This window comes from Oryzias latipes, chromosome 5 (assembly GCF_053564925.1).
Source record: "Oryzias latipes strain Hd-rR chromosome 5, Olatipes_Hd-rR_3.1".
NCBI classification, from domain to species: Eukaryota; Metazoa; Chordata; class Actinopteri; order Beloniformes; family Adrianichthyidae; genus Oryzias; species Oryzias latipes.
In genome coordinates this window covers 16430476-16447225 of record NC_136241.1, presented here as the reverse complement: position 1 = coordinate 16447225, position 16750 = coordinate 16430476, and the positions used below count along the sequence as shown (strand labels likewise).

The following is a 16750-nucleotide window of genomic DNA, read 5'->3' as shown; positions in this document are numbered from 1 at the left end:
AATATAAAGTAGGCATTCAACAAGTTTTAGAATTAAATTTCATAACTTGCACTATTGAGTTTTCCAATCAATGCGTTGAGTATTACTGATGATTAAACCATGTGAATGTGTCAGTGAAAACAAAGCAAATGCTGTTTGCTGTTGCAACTCAAAGTTACACTCGTGGGGAAGTTCATGTCAGGCTACGCCTCAGGATTCTCGGCTCTGACAAAGTTTGGTTTTGAATTCGAATAAAAATCAGCCATCACTGTTTGCAGTAAAAAAGGGTGCTCAACAAGAAAGAAATGTCACAAACTAAGCAATGACAACAGAGGTTTTCTGTCACACTTCCTAGTTTGAATATTTAGCTAGAAAAAGAGCAATTTTCAGCACAAACAAGTTTCAGTTGACAAAGCTTTACATATAAATCAGATATTTTACAACTTGAGCTTTTCTGTAGATAGTTTGCATTTTTTGCAATCCGTATCGAAACTTCAGTTTTTAGTTAATTTGTCAATGATGTAAATTGATCACAAAAAAAAGGAAATTGAAAATTAGTAACTTTAGTTATGTTTCCTCAGCTTTGTGCTGTTCTCAGTTCTTGAGTTTTCCTCAGCTGTTCAGCTTTTATTTGATGGCAAACTGCAACCCTTTTCTGCTAGTTCATTATCCCATATTATATTTAAAATTCTGGTTTTCAGTTCATCTTTGACCTTTCCTTTGTCACTTTTTTGGTCTCATCTTTCCTCTGGGTTTTACCGTTCAAGTGTTGTCATGTATAACTTTAGTTGTTCATTAAAGTTTAAATTCCTGTCACAAGCCTGATCTGCCAGGCTTTGAGTCCTATTCCACCACAAACCTGTGTGCCGTCAGATGTAGCATGCCAATGCACTGAGTGCTTTTTTTCATGCGACAGCTGGGAAACTTTAAGTCCAGTATTTGTTTATAACAGACAGTCTTGAATCCTATTCCCTTTTGAGTCCTACATGTTGAATCAAAAGAGAAATGAAGAGTGCAAACCATCAGTTTTTCATGTGACATTTTATTGATTAGTATCTTTTACTTCGAAAGAAATCAAACTGTTTTATTGTTTTAGTTAGTGTGGAAATGTTCCTGCTGACATGAAAGCTGGCAGGCGTCTTTAGTGAACTTCAAGGTCTTTTTTTTCAGTTTTGTTTTTGTCCAATCTTTCTTGAATACTCCTAATTCACCTTTTCAAGTTTTGTTTTTGATACTTTTAATTATTTATTTGTTTATTTATTTATATGTGGAGTATTCAAAGTAAAGACTGCTTTCATAGAAAAGTAAACGTTTCAGCTCATTGGGAATTTTACAAGATTACCAATGGCCTGTTGCTGCCCCCTGGTGGAGAATTAGTGAAATAATTTAAAAAGAAAGACTTATTGGGAAGCTTATTTAGGGGATGAGACAATGAGAGTGCATTTCTGCACTGAGCTTGTAGTTTGCTAAATGAAATTTTTCATATTAAATAAATTCATATTAAAGTTATATTAATATTAAATACATCTGAATAAACCTCATTTGCATTCACCTGTCTGCACTCAGAACTTAGTGAAAATATTTTTTCTACAAAAGATCAAACCAATTTTTTGTTGTATTTTTACACAGAAAAATAAACTTTTGTGCCGTAATGTAGTTAATTTTGCCCACAGCAATTTTACAGCTCACCATCTTCTGCCAACTCCAACTTGTGTTATTTTGAGGGAATATTCATGCAGTTGCTGCGGGACTGAAGCTGAGGGAGCTGTGTGACCTTCTTGTTCGGTCAGCAGAGATCCTGCAGGCTATATACTGATCTTGAATGCATATGCAGGAGCTGCCAGCAGGCCACCATGCTGTTGAGCAAGCCTCTACATAGGAGATCATACAATTACACCTCAGTAGTTTTTTTGTTTGTGCTCTGATAGATCGACTTTACAGCCGAGGCTAAACGCATATTGACCGAGTCTGGTGTCTCAGCAACCCCCTCCCTTCAGGCTTTAACTGTGCTAATGTCTACCAAAACACATTGGTGGGGTAAATGTGTTCTTAAATGGTATTACAGGTTTAATGCGGCTTCCTGGCACATAAAATGTGCTGTCATTACATATCTATTGTTAAGAGCGCCGTCATCTAACGTTTCATTTTCTGGCTGCGTCATGTTCCTGAAAATAATCTCAGCCTGTTTAATGGAGCCGGATCAATGCAGATAGATTGGTCTCATACATTTCCGTTTCATACCGCAACTAACACCACCTCTGGGAATTGTTTATCATTTATTGCACTTACCATCATATTTCACCATGAGAGGATCCATTTAAGATGTTTTCCTCTCTGCTTCTTAGATATATTTGCTTTCACTTAATCTGCTTTTCACTGCTTGCAGGTATGCTGGGATTTGTAATTTGAGTTAGATCTGCAAAATGAGCTGTTTGATTAAAAAAAGTGAACTAGTAAATGGAAAACCTGATTTAAAATAAGTGATACATTTCACTTTTTTTTTCCCTTTTATGACTTATGTCTTCGTGTTTTTCTGAATCTTCTGACAACTTTTCAGACAAACAAAAGTGAACAGAAGCTTCTGCAGGTATTTGTGAAAAAATCCGTATCCTTACTAAGCAGTTGAGTAGTACCACGCATCACTTGTATTTGATTACACAACTGTGCTAAGATCATTTTATTTTGAGGGGAGGAGTGAGGACAGAGTGAACTGTAGATTCAGCAGAAAGCTACTAATATAGTTAGTGCTTTTTCTGCACCTCATCGACTTTTATATTCTGTGTCAACCCTTTTTTTCTGTAAATGGTGAAACTCTGCCCCAATGTGGTGACCTGTTGCTGGTTCCAGTGGGAGTATTTTGTGTCCTGCACACAGCCTAACAACCTTCATCATCTTTTTTCTCTTTCTTCCCCCTCCTACTTCTTCTAATGTTCTATTCGGTTTGGAAATGTTTCTAGGAGATAGTTCTGCCCCCAAGACATAAAGACAAACCCAGTGAAGGCATTGCAGTGAGTGTGAGGGATCGTGGTTCTTCTTTCAGTTTGAGCTCTTTGCAGATGATGTTTTGACTGTTTTGGCTTGGTTCCTCCCTGCACTTCAGCTGCTGCATGGTGTTTGATTTTTGTAGGGCTTTGTCCAGCTTTTGAGCTTCAATTGACACTTTTTTCCTGAAATATTGAAATTCCTCTGAATTTTAAAGCTTTACATTTTTGTCGGCATCGCTCTTTTTCACCTCTGCCATCATGCCGGTACGGATCGTGTGCACCATCTCCTTTTCCACTGACGATGAGCCCAGTGGATACGGCAAAGACGGGTTTGATGACTATTACAAGCGGGTGAGGAAGAGTCGCAGTGATGGGGACTCACAGGACTTCCTGAATGAGGCAGAAGACTACACCGAAGAGGAGGAAGAGGACAAGAAGGTGGATGACTTGGCCACTTTCTGTAGCAACTCTTCCCTCCATGGAGCCAACCATGTGTTTGTAGAGGAAAAGAAGTTTGGCGTTCGCCAGGGTTTGTGGGCAGTGGCCTTTATCGTGGCTCTGTCCTTTTTCGTGCTTCAGGTGGCCGACAGAATCATATACTACCGCCAGTATGACCGAATCACCTTGTTGGATGAAAAGGTGGCCAACAACATGACCTTTCCTGCCATTACCATATGCAATTACAACCTAGTCCGGAAAACCCAGATGAGCTACAGCGACCTGATTTTCATGGGTCCCTTGCTGGGTTTTGAAGATGGCATGGCACCGGGGTTCGCTCTGGCGCCGGAGCCGGACCGCCCTCTGGGCTCACGCTTCAGCTTGGATGAGTTCTACACCCGTACACGGCATCGCATAGATGAAATGCTGCTGGATTGTAGCTTTCGAGGTTTAGAGTGTGGCCCTGAAAACTTCAAAGAGGTAAAAAAAATACTTAATTTTAATCAAATTTTAAAATTGGTGCACTAGTATTGTCTATTGTGGAATTATTAAACTCTAAACCAAAACAGATCAGTTGTTTGAGTGTACCATCTCCAAGAGAAAATGTAAAAGCAAAACAAAAAAGGAATGTTGCAGTCTGTATTATCAATATAAAGTCATTCTTATCAAAGTATTTTGTTTAAGAATGATGTAAACACAAAGAAAAACTTTTTTTTAAACCATGTTTTAAAGCATATTTGTGCCTGTTTTGATGAACACAGAGCTGATATCCTGGCAAAGGTAAATCCTTTTGGGACCATTTAGGTAAAATAATGAATAATTTTCTGCAGCACACTGGTGAAAACACTGATTTATAGGAATGTAAAACTATGATTTCTAAAGGTTTTTAACAGAAACCTTGACGTGATTGACATGAAAAAGAAAAATGTCCTCAAAACACAAAACTATAAAACCTTCAGAGCATCTGTCTTCAGTGAAATAAGGTGTTCGTTTCTCACTGCAGGAGCTACACATGTATGTGTTTTCTTAGCAGCTTGTTTTTTTTTAAAGCCTTAAAAAAATCAGACACAAGCAAGCTCTACAACTCAAAGTGTCTTATTTGCCACTGCAACTGTTGCACTAAAGGACGTGTTAGAGTTAGTCACAGGAAATAAAAAACTTGTTTCTTTTACTCTATTTTTTTAGGTTTGTGATTGCTGCTCTTTGTGTTTTCCTCCAAATTCTGCCTATCCGACAGCACACAAGTGGAATAATGATTTATCGCATAGAGTAAATGATATCCAGCTATTGCTTTGTCCAATTTTTTGACCTTTTTGAGGGTTATTTTCTTTTTGGAAAGAATGAGCAGACCGTTAATGGATATGCTGAAGCCATTTGAGCTGCAACAGCATCAACGTGTGAATGCGTAAATGCACTCTTGCCCTTTCTCATAATTCAATAACATTATTTGGCTTGTATTTGTCAATGAATATTGATTCCAGTGATGCAGAAACAGCATCAAATTAACAGGAACAAGTGTTTAATTTATTAGTCATGTAGCTGACTCATTTCTTTTGTATTCATTATTTCAATTTAACGGAAGCGTGTTCTAGATTACTAAACTAGACATTAATAATAATGTGATTAGAATACCAACTAGGTTGTGTAAATACATATATAATACTTTTGCACCATAATGTTACTATTTGTCTTGCTGCTAAGTGATACAATGGTTAACTACATCCAGAGTATGAATACTTATTTCTGAAATATGTGTCACCTGTCACAGAAATGGTTAAAACAGCCAATGATGTTGCATTCAAAAACAAAAATAGTCCCCACAGCTGACCTTCCTTTAAAGGCTTCAGATAAACATGGGTTTAGGTTTGGATTGTGAGTGTGACTGCTCCAAAGATAAAAGTTACATAGGTTCGCAAAGGTAAGCTGTTGAAGATGAATGAAAATGAAAGAAAACTGTAAGCATGACATTGCACCGGTGTACTTCTGCAAGAAGAGGAGCATGACGGGAGTGTCTGCTGCTTATTGCAGTATGGGTAAAGGAACAAGCCTGGTCGGGGGAAATAAAAAAAAAAGGAATGAATCCTACCAAAAACTAAACAAAAACGTTTGTCCTCAATCAATCCAGAAAATGTTTTGCTTTAAAATATTTCTGGCAAAGATAAAGTCAACAAATCTACCATCACTGTGTGTATATTTTGAAGGAAAACAAGCAAACTTCTACAGTTTTAGTTTATAAAAGAGTACTCTGATCCAACGAAAACTTGGTGAAATATTTAGGTCAGGGATGGATCAGAGGAAAAGTAGGGTCAGCTGTCATTGATTTTGACAAAATGTTCTGAGACCCGACTGTGCTGCAATAAATTATTAATTTAATTTATAACTTGGTTTGGCTTGTGAATAATTGTCCGAGTGCTTCAAAAAACTTAGTCTTCTAATTAACCAGTAATAGTAATTCATAAGTAATATTAGATCTGAAAACTAAAACCACATTGTTGCTACAATATGATTTAGACCATAAAAATGGCTGTATATGTTCAAAAAGGACCAATTTCAGTTAAAAAATAATTTCCTAGGGTTGGTTACGCTTGTGCACAGCAACACCTAACAACACAAATGTGCATGTGAACTATCATCAGAGGTGTCTCACGTTGTTTCATTTGGTTTGTCGAGATAGGTCTGATTTTCTTGCTTACATAAAGAATGTCAACAACACAAACGACAAATACCGTAGTTATTTCCCTGTCACTTCTAATGGGAATAATTATAGTCATTGGCAATTTATGTTATTGATTATTCTTCCAGCCAGTGAGCCGCAACCCCTTAATTATGAATTTATATTTTTCATTGCCTTTGTTGCTCCTTTTTTTCCAAAACAAATACCTCAAAGTTATTAAGTTTTTAAGCTCAGTCACTTTTTAGAAAAAACATTAGCTCTTTCTTTTTTTTGCTGTCCAGGACACGAAGCCTCACACTGTGTCCTGGGTAAGAAATCCAACCACTAATAAGATGACGGCTTTTCCAGAGTCACAGCAGCCCCTCAGCAGGATAACTCACTCAGCATATATTCACATATTTCCTTTTTCTCCTTTATAGCAAATCAGTGAAGTGCATTTATTTTGCATAATGTGAAATTGGCAGCGGCAGGGGTTCCTGTACCCCTGGTACTGGCTGTTTATTATATCTCCTAAAGAGCCACTAATAGCTGAACTGACTTTGTTGCTGCATAGAGCAGGGGAGGTGAAAAGATTGATTGCTTTCTGTCTCTAGAGTTTTGCATTCCTTCCTCATCTCCGTTTCTCCCTCTCTGGTATTTGTGCATATGCATGAGTGTGTCTTTGTGCTGAAACAAGCTGGGTTGGGTCAATAGAGAAGCTTTGCCAGCACCCGTTCAGGTTACAACAATTCTAACCCAGAGCAAAATGTGAGCCCCCCTTAGAGCAGTGAGCTTTGCTTCCTGTTCCCATCCCTGTCCATGAAATGCAGCCTGCCTTTCTCCCAAGCTCAGCATCATCAAGCAAATCAGCAAATGGCTCTGATTACACCCTTCTCTTATCTCATCAAGAGCTTCAGTCTGTATAGTGCAGGCCTGGTTTCTACCAGACAGATAAGAAAATGAATAAAAAGAAAACCAAGTATATTCTTTCCAAGAATGTAAAAATAAAACACGGGCGGGGCTGCTTTTGTCATCTGACTCTAAGCTTTAAAAAATATGTGTGTTATGTTCAGCATGTCTTTAATGGAACCATCAGGAGAAGACCGTACTAATAAAAATATGTAGCATTTATCTTTAAGCATGTGTCATATGAATTCTGATGTTGGTAAACCGGATAAACTGCGCTGTGCAGCGGCGAAGGTTGCTCCTCTCATGCTGCAAGCAGCTAAGCCAGTGCCAAATGAGTGTTCAACTCAATTTGATCTTATCACTTGTTGAAGTACAGCTCCGCTGCACCTTGACCAATTAGGTAAATTGAACTGTCACTTCTTTGAATGGAAATTGATTTTTCTATTTTTTTAACAGTGATTCATCTTCTTACTTATCTTCCAGTCTGCCACTCGGTTGCATTCTTTGGAGCTTTGGCTAAATCTTGCAATAAATTGTGCAAAAAATAAAAAAGTCCATCCAACTGTTACTGAACCCAGGTAATTGTTAAACACATATAATCTGAGCATTAGGCACCTCTTTATCCACTAATACAGGGTTTAAACCCAAAAGTTTCTCTTTCCCAGCCCAACCCAATCAACTGTGAACACATAAAAAATGGATTTCATGTGTCAGAGAGAGGAGTATGATAGAGAACGACAAGTGGCTCTGTCTGGAAGAAGTGATTAAGGCATGCACTGGAGAAATGCTAGGCTCCCTATAAGGTGACAGCAGTGAGACATTAAATATTCATTCTACTCACTCAGACAGCTCAGATTTTTTCCCAACTCCTTTAATATAACCTTTTTGTATATCTGGAGTTTACAGTTTATCATTCTTTTTAATAAACAGTGACTTCTTTCAACATCCCCTGTAATTTATCAACATTAAAGTACAACATTTACGGATATCATCTGTTTCTACAAACAGACATAATCTCAAGCGGTTATCACAAGGGGGCAGTGTTATACAAAATGTTAGAACTGAAACAGGCTTGAATGGTATTGTTGGACAAATATATGTCCTTTCTTCTCTTTTTGTTTAAAAGTGATCCATAAGGAAAAAAGCTTGATGCCTTCTTTACCAAACTGTGATTCCCACTGCAGACCAGCATTGTCACATCAGCGCCACAATGACCCCTGTCTGTCTAAAGCTGCATGTTGAGATAGGCATGCTGCCAGTACAACAACAGTGGTTGCATCTTCTGAAGGAAGTGTTTTCCTGTGGGATTTAACTCTATTTGTGTGCTGTGGGGATTAAGAAAAACAAATAGTATAAATCAAACAGATTTGTTTAGATTGGAACAGATTTTGCAGGAACTCATTCATCATTCTTTTTCTCTGCTTCTCTCTGGTTCTTTTTTCCCCACCAAGGAAAATACATTTCAGCATCTTTTAACACAATTCACAATAATATTTATCATTGATTTTCATACCTTTGCATATATTGCAATTCCGTTTAATAGTAATAATAGTATTTCTGTTCACCGTTTGCTGTTCCAGGAACTACACTGATTAAAAAAATATGAGCATTTCAACTCAAAAGCATCACTTAAAACAGCAGTCACTGATTTCATAGAAGCAAAGTTTCGTAATGAAACCAACTTTGATGATGCTCATTTTTTAAATTCACCTTTACTGCAAAAGATTAGCAGCAATAGGAATAAACCATTAAACAAGTGTGCAACCTTGGAGAGCAGCAGTTTAAATCTATTAACACAGACCAAAAGGAAAAAGGCCTTAAATAGATTTTGTTTTCTATTTAACAAGAATATATTTTAAAACCGCTGTGCCTTTGGTATCCTTGTATGTGAGGGAGTTAAGTAAAATAGAAGCACCTGTGTCCTCCCTCAGCATTGGATCTTCATGAATCTTTTCATTCATATTTTCTCAGTTTTCATTGGACCAGGTGACAAGTGGTGCCGCACATCTTTTTTAGATAAGTCCAATGGGAAACAGAGCTGGAGTCTTTGAAACTCTGATCCGTCAGTGTCTCTGTTAGCATATCTGTCCCTCTGGAACCTGGGTGACAGACACCCGCTTCTCCCTTTTCTGATGTCTGCTTTTTTGGCAGTACATAAAGAACAGACTTTGTGAAGATAAGAACTTGTAAATCAACTCAAACATTTCCAAAAAAAAAAAAAAACTTCCTTAAGAGTTTCTTGTCACAAATGGTTTAAAAGTCTTTGACCTTGGTGTTACTTTTTCCAGAATCCTAACGGATAAACATCTCTGAGGTCTGCACACATTTAACACGACTGATATATTACAGTCATTTACACAGTGACTAAACACATATGGAAGGCCTAAACTTTCCGACAGGAAGACTCATTTGCTCGTAATGTCTTCACAAAAACCCAAAGAAGCAGAAGCTTCATGTTTCTTTACCCAAGACTGTTTAAATTGGACAGATTTCAAAAGTTCTCTTACGTTAAGTCCTACAAAGGAATGACTCCAGAATATCAATTTATTTAATCTACTTAATCTCTGATTTCACAGGAATAAGTTTGATTGGATTAGGAGTGACTTAAAAATACGAATTTCTCTTTTCTTAGTGCAGAATTAACAATTTAAACTCTTCACAAACTACTTTTGATGTTATCTGAAGAAATGCATGTTAAAACGTTTCCTTACTTGATATTCATTAAAGCTAAAGATCTTCAAACTAGATGGGTGTCTTATATTATTATATGTTTTAGTTTTTTTTAGCCAAGAATCTTTGTTTTACCTTTTTAGAACTGGCATCACATTTTGGGTTACCGGTATATTACCACAGTAGTTAGTACTGGTTAAGCCTTGGACACATGCACCGGTACGGGTCAATCCCAGTACGGGTGCTGCAGGTTTTTGGGTTGTCCAGGATTGTAGAGGGTTGTAGAGAGGCTGCATGTGAAGAGGAGCGCAGGTGTGTCTTGCTGTTGCTTTGAGGCTCTTACAACAACCTCATGAAGGTTGGACTTAGGACTGTTGCGTGTGGTGGGTGTTTGGTGAATTATTTTTAAGGATAATGTAAGTTAACACGTACAGTAGATGCTGTTGAATGGCTCTCTTTCTACAGCAATCCAGTTCTTATAGCTAGGTGTGCGTACTAAACCTGACTGACCGTGCGCAATGCCGTACCACCGGGTCTGTACGTGATAGGTTAGTGCCCGTAAGATGTACATAGAATGTCCACACAAACTACACTCTAATTTCGTCTTTTTTGACAGTTGGGCTGCACACAAGGAACCCAAGATGATCGTGCAAGAAGATCCTGCACGGCCGGGGGGGGATGAAAATGTGCATGAACGTTTTCGCCCTATGGGCTTACGAGTGGTCTAAAATTCTTACATTTTTTGCAGGCTATTTGCGTGTCCTGTACAGATTTGCCTGTTTTTCACTGGCAGACAGCCTGTATCCACCCGTAAGGGCAGTAGTGGCTAAGGCTTTAACTGGGGCGCTGTAACTCCATATGTGAGAGGGTTAGCTCAATATTAGGTTGGGTTAATAATTTAATCAATTAAAATAACCTACTTCTAGAGATTTGTCTCGCACTGTCAGCAGGGATAAATGATTTAGCTGTAATAGTCAGAAAATCAATGCTGAACATTTTTTATGTGCCGTGGACACAAACATTTATTTATTTCATCACAAGGGAGGTTGCACTGCACGGATATTTATTCACCACTGAATTTTTAAATAACTGATCCCATTGGAAAACACCAACTCCACCTGATGGTAATATCTATCCAAACAATCTAATGATTGGGTAAAGTTCCGCTGTAGGACTTTTTATTTCTTTATGACAAGGTTGCCCGGTCCTCAACAGCTACCACTCTGCCTGATCATACTTCTTTCTGCACTGCTTTCTGCTGATTAGCTGACTTAGGTGTTTCTTGGTTTTGATTGACTGAACACAGGCAGAACTGAGTTAAAGGCAAGGTGGTAGATGTGGAGGACCAGGGTCTGGCAGCTCTAATTTATGACAAGCAGAAGCCAGTTTAGTGTTGTCCTCAAAACGTTTGAGGAACCTCATCTGGCAAACACACACACTCATGCACAGATTAAAGCAGCAGTTCATTATGTTATGAATTTTAATCAACCTTTTATTTACTTTTAGATTACATCATTACCTTACTTTCATCTTATTTTCTTTGCATAATAAATATTCAAAGTTTAGACTTGTTCTATTTGTGGTAATGTCTTCTTAAATAGAATTTGACTGCCCACCGTTCTAAAATTGGTCATTTAATCACTCAAGTGATCCACTTGAGAGGGATATTTTACTGTTGATAAGTGCGTTTTTCTTTTATTACGGAAAGTTGTGCCTCTTTGAAACTAATTACTACGTGTTAAAATGTAACAATTTTCACAGCTTTCAGTTATAAATACTATGGTCAAATATTAAACCATATGTGACCCTTGCACGCTACACCCAGTATGTAAGTTATTGTATTTCGATGCATGCTTTCCTTTTTTATGAACAGACAGCAGAGCCATCAGTTTAATTCTTAAATAAAAATGCTAGATGCTATGTGGTCTATTGACATCCTGCTTGAAGTGGAAAGAGTCCAGAAACTATTGTGCTATTGGGTGTGCAGATTATGCACAGAAAGACAAAAATTCTCAGGAATTTGGATCAGTAAATTATGATAACCCACGTTTACCCTCAGGCCCTATTATTTCCTGAACAAAATCTCTCAGTGATCCTGTTGTTAAGGTTTTAGCAGTGTGGTAAGTGTCCCTTCATGACAGCTTGTCTAAAGCTTTCAAATAACTTGCTCATTGATCGACTGGCCGTCACTGACCTGCCTCTGTTTAGGGCCAAACAAAATATACTATGGCTCTTCAACTTTTTTTATGTTTTCATATGCTTTTGTGTTTTATCTTCTAATCCGTTTTTGCCGTTTCGGGGTCACGGGGCTGCCAGAGCCTATCCCAGCCACTTGCAGTCTGTCGCAGGGCCACAAGTCACACACCCATTCACACCTAGGGACAATTTAGAGTAACCAATAAACCTATGCCCCGTAGGGGCAATACATATGATTGATATAAAACTGATTTTGATAGGTCCATCAGAACTACAAACTGTTTTCTTTTCTCGACAGAGGTCATGTGAAGCAATCACAAATTCATGTTTTGTTTTTTGTGTAGCGTTTGTTTTAAGGAAAGTTAGGCTGTGTGTGAAGCACTGGGTATGTAAATGACTGACCCACTTTGAAGGAGAAATTGATAACGCTGTGTGCATACTGTATTATAATAGAATACATGTAAAATTGCAAAGCTTGAGGCTATCTGAAGTGTTCAATATTTTCTCAAGAAAGCAAGTAAAATATAATATTTTATCCAAGTTTAAAATCCCATTGCCACCTGTAGGCTTGAACGTTTGACAGGCTGAACACATTTCTCCTCAGCCACAGCGAGCCACTATAAACAAGAGGCCTTAAATGGAAATGAGCTGCAAATAGAGCGTCCACAGCAATTCCAGTCAAGCGTCTCTTACCTGATCGGTTGTTGATTAATCAGAGCATTGAAGGAGTCGGTCTGTGGCTCAGTGGTTACTACCTTTTAGGGTTATGAGAAGAGAAGGTTATTATATTATTCAGCATCAGAACCTGAAACCCACTGTGAATGCAAATCCATATTATTACTATCTGCTTAGGAGGCTCATGGTGAGAAAATTATTGACTCCAGCAGGGGAATTAATGCTGTTAATCCTCCTCTCTCACTAATTCTTTGGTTATTTCAGTGCTTTTTTATATTAATGATAGTTTAAGGTTTAAAGAAAAAAAGACAAAGGCAAGCACGAAGAGGTTTTGTTCTCCCCTTCACATGGTAGCCTACATACCTAACATGTTTTATATGCTCATTTAGTTTCAGTGATTACGTTGCTTTAATAAACAGACTTTATCCTATAAAAGTCCTTAAGCTGCTAAAGAAAATAATAGAAAGTTAAAGATCCATGTGAATCCCAGCATGAAGCTTTGAACTGTTTGTCATTGGCAGACCTTCCTTCATGTGTCTGCAGCAAAGGCAAGAATTCTAGTTTGTCAGGCAGCGGGCTGACGAAGATCGATCTTTGTCCTGCTTTCACGTCTGACATCTCCTTGACGTAAGACACAACACTCATTTTCATTTTTGCCTGGGGCAGCAGATTAGGAGTTATATTTGATTCAAATGATATCTCTTGTCAAGAGACAACACAATGGTAGACAGTCTGAAAAAGCAAGTAGATTTACAAATGTTGTGCATTAAAATGAACAGAAATAACATTTGTAAAAATGGATATATATGATAAGATCATGTTGTTTTCTTGTTATTTTGGAGTTCAGTTTGAAAAACATAAATGAGTGAACCCACATTTCACTATAAATATTTTTTTGTCTCTGAATAGATTCTATATTTGCAAAAGCAAAAGAAAACGTTGTGTCAGGAAGTGCATCTGATGAACCTATCCCTGACTCCTTTGTCGTGCGTAATGCGCCTTACCCATGTGACAAGTTTAAAAACAGACCATTTATTGATGCATTATATCTGGTTTGCCAAAACAGTGCGATAATTCCATATTGTGGGCTACCTATAGTTAGCTGCTTCTCAGTCACAAGTCGTTTCTAATTTAAATAATTTTCATCTTTTTGTTCAACCAAATTAATGTGGCCAATTATACACAAAGAATTGTCTCACTTTAGTTTCTGAGAATCAGTGGCAGATGGAAATTTCATTACAGCTTAGTTATTTCAGCTTTTTGCCTTGACTAATTTGAACACCCTAAAGTTCATACCCTGTTCTTATCTTTCTTAGTTCTGAGTGAGATCTCATTAGTTTGCTGGGATGAGCTTCAACCCGCTTTTTAAGTGAACACTTAAGAAGGATCCCTGTTTTTGCGGACTAAGTTATTTACTCGTGGTTTCTTTGAAACGGAAAAAACATATTGCTGCTGTTTTCCACACACTGTGCAGGGATCTGACCCCAAGTTTAGCTTTTTATGGAAATGCAAACAAAGTTCACCAACAGCTTTGCAATGTTCTCTGTAAAGGAATATTGTTCACAAGCTGGCACGCAAAGATGTGATGTGCAAAATCTGACCCACTTTTTTTCTTCTGCTCCATTTATCAAAGTAAAATAATTAATTGATGGCATTTACAAGTACCTTTTGGCTTGTGATTATTTAGCCGAATATTTGTCACCATTTTTTCTATCATCTTAGAACATCTTTGACAGAAAGCTGGTTTTAAGGGCAAGTGTTGTCATAAAAAAATATTTAAAATACAGTGCTGTGTAAAATCAGCTATACAGTTTTTGTTGTATATTTTGTTTGATTCTTTTATTGCATTCTTAAAGTCATCTTCTGCGTCACATTAGCCCTTTACTTCTTCAATAATGCACCTCTTAAATCATTATTGTTTGCTTCTGACAGCTACATAAATTTGTGCAGCAGCACAGGAAACTTACCTTTGCATCGTACAAAACAAGAGGACGGATCTAGTTTCGCAAGGGGGATCAATTTGTAAATGTCAGATAAAAGGAAGCATTTGTTTCACCAAGGGATGCTCATTCATTCCTCCCTGGGCGGCAAATAGGAGGCATCAGGCCTCTGGGGACAGGGAACTGTTTGCTGTAGCTACCGGGCTTCCTTTAAAATTCATTCATCATAAGAATTCGCCCTCTCACAAACTCTCACAAGTCTAGCTGTCATGATGCTGCCAAGGAGAATTAACTGTGGCGTCCTGTGTCTCGTGGTGGATGCAGGAATCATTTTTTATTGCCACATGACTTGTAAAGACAAATATTCTTCCTTTGGCGATATCACTTATAGTGTAAATTTTCTAATTCCTCTTGAAGGTTTAGGAGGTAATTTGTCAAAGTTCCCCTTTATGGGGATGCTGCCACACTCCAAACACAAGGTCAACCTGCTCACTGCTTTGTAAGCAGGAGGTCAACCTGCTTACAAAGCAGTGATTACATCCCACTGATACCACTATGATTCTAAAGAGATGTGCTCACATATTACACAATCACAACACACTTTCAAAAGAGTTTTTTTTTACTTATATGTTGGTGGTTCTTGGATAAGTCCCAAACTGAAAATGCTTCCACTCTACAATATTCCCACATAGAGATTTAAATGACTTCATAAAGACTAAAGCAGAGAAAGGTTCCAACAATTGCTCAATTTTGGATGGTGTTGTCCAAAAGGAGTTCTGGTCACGATGGGGTAAGAAGTACGAAAAAAAATTAGCCAGTATTGATATTCCCAATAAGCACCACCTCTTCTCAACACCACTTTTACCCAGAAGACATTTCTAACTTTTTTAAATTTGTACTTCTTCAGATTTGTGTTGTAAACTTTTTGTTTTGTTTTGTTTTGTCTACTGGTGCTTTCTTCATTACCCTTGTGCTATCTTAGATGACCCCACCCTTACATTGACGTGTTCTCCCTACCATGACAAAGGTGGATAAAGGTGGAAAGATTTCATGTAATCCATGGACACAAGTGAGGTTCACAAATCATTGAAGAAAAAAGGTCCAGCGCACTGTCTAGTTGGTTTGCTCCTGCTCTTTGGTCTGTAAAAGTCCACCTGAGTTTACACTGAAGTGAACCACATCATGACTTTTTTGCAAGTATTTTAAATACCATCAATATGTTATTTATAATATTTGGACACTTTTCCTTGTCTTTAGTATGAAAATTGTAGTTTATTTCTTTTATTTTGAAATGTGCACTTTTTTTGGGATGAAATTTGACACTTGGCATACATGAATGCTGAGGTATTCAGTTTTCTTCAGACGTGTTGATTTAAAATATTAATCTCTAAATTGTGCTAAGAAAAGGTTTACATAACGGACTCCTGCAAAATGTTGACTACAAGTATTCTGAAGTCATAACATTATTAAAAAGAAAAAATCCTAACTACTGTGCAATTTTATAAAAAAAAATGCAAATACAAAATCTGTTTTTTGTATTTTTCTTTAATTACGACAAAAGATTAACTACAAAATATGCTTTATTCCCTTATTTTGTTATTTTTGCATGTTTATATAGTATCTATGGCTGAGAACATGATTGTTGTGTATGGAATTTGATTTTAAACCTTAAAAATAGGTTAGAATTACTTAAATACAATCAATTTTAAGCAGTTTTCTAAATTTATATTAGCAGTAATTGCAGCTTCCATCATCAATTTGCCAAATCTACAGTTAATTTAGCTAAATTGGATGATTTTCAATATTTTCAAAGAATTTGCTCTCATCTGATGCAACATTTTTAATACTGTAAAAAATCATCAATTAAGAAGTATTTGGAAAAGCTGCCTTCTGGCATATGGTTATGCTTATTGTCTATGTAAATCAACAGCTCCTCTCCTGTCAGCTCTTAACATCTACTGGACCCTGACTGCTGCTGTTGCCTGCAGCTTGTTTCCCTGTGGTTGGCTCTGTGCTGTGCCACCTCTCTCCCTCCCCTGCTGCTTTTGCCCAAGCTCTGTATGCTGAATATTCCCACTGTGGGGGGTAAAAAAGGAGAGAGCTAACTACGAAAGGCATTGAGAGTGTGGTGATTACAGAATGGAAAAAGAACGTACCGTATAGGAGACCAAACAGATTTGAGAATAAGGTTGGTATTTAATGAATAAATGTGATAAAGAAAGGCTAGATGAAAGGAAAAGCATTTTTTATTCCCTTGAAAACTGGAAATAGTCTCATAGTATGGGGAAAATGTGAAAATGAAAGGC

At 37.4% G+C, this 16750-nt stretch overlaps 1 protein-coding gene across 2 annotated transcripts in view; it reads left to right on the top strand.

The window, feature by feature from the left end:
• Nucleotides 1–16750, top strand: part of asic1b (acid-sensing (proton-gated) ion channel 1b) — a 152341-nt gene that overhangs the window by 98018 nt on the left and 37573 nt on the right. Inside the window, exon 1 of one of the 2 annotated variants that reach the window (XM_023954959.2) lies at nt 2991–3881. The exons of the other annotated variant lie outside the window; for it this stretch is intronic. Coding sequence (XP_023810727.1) covers nt 3222–3881 — 660 coding nt within the window. The 5' untranslated portion in view covers nt 2991–3221. Of the gene's footprint in view, nt 1–2990; nt 3882–16750 lie in introns of those variants that run through there. 2 annotated transcript variants of the gene reach the window in all.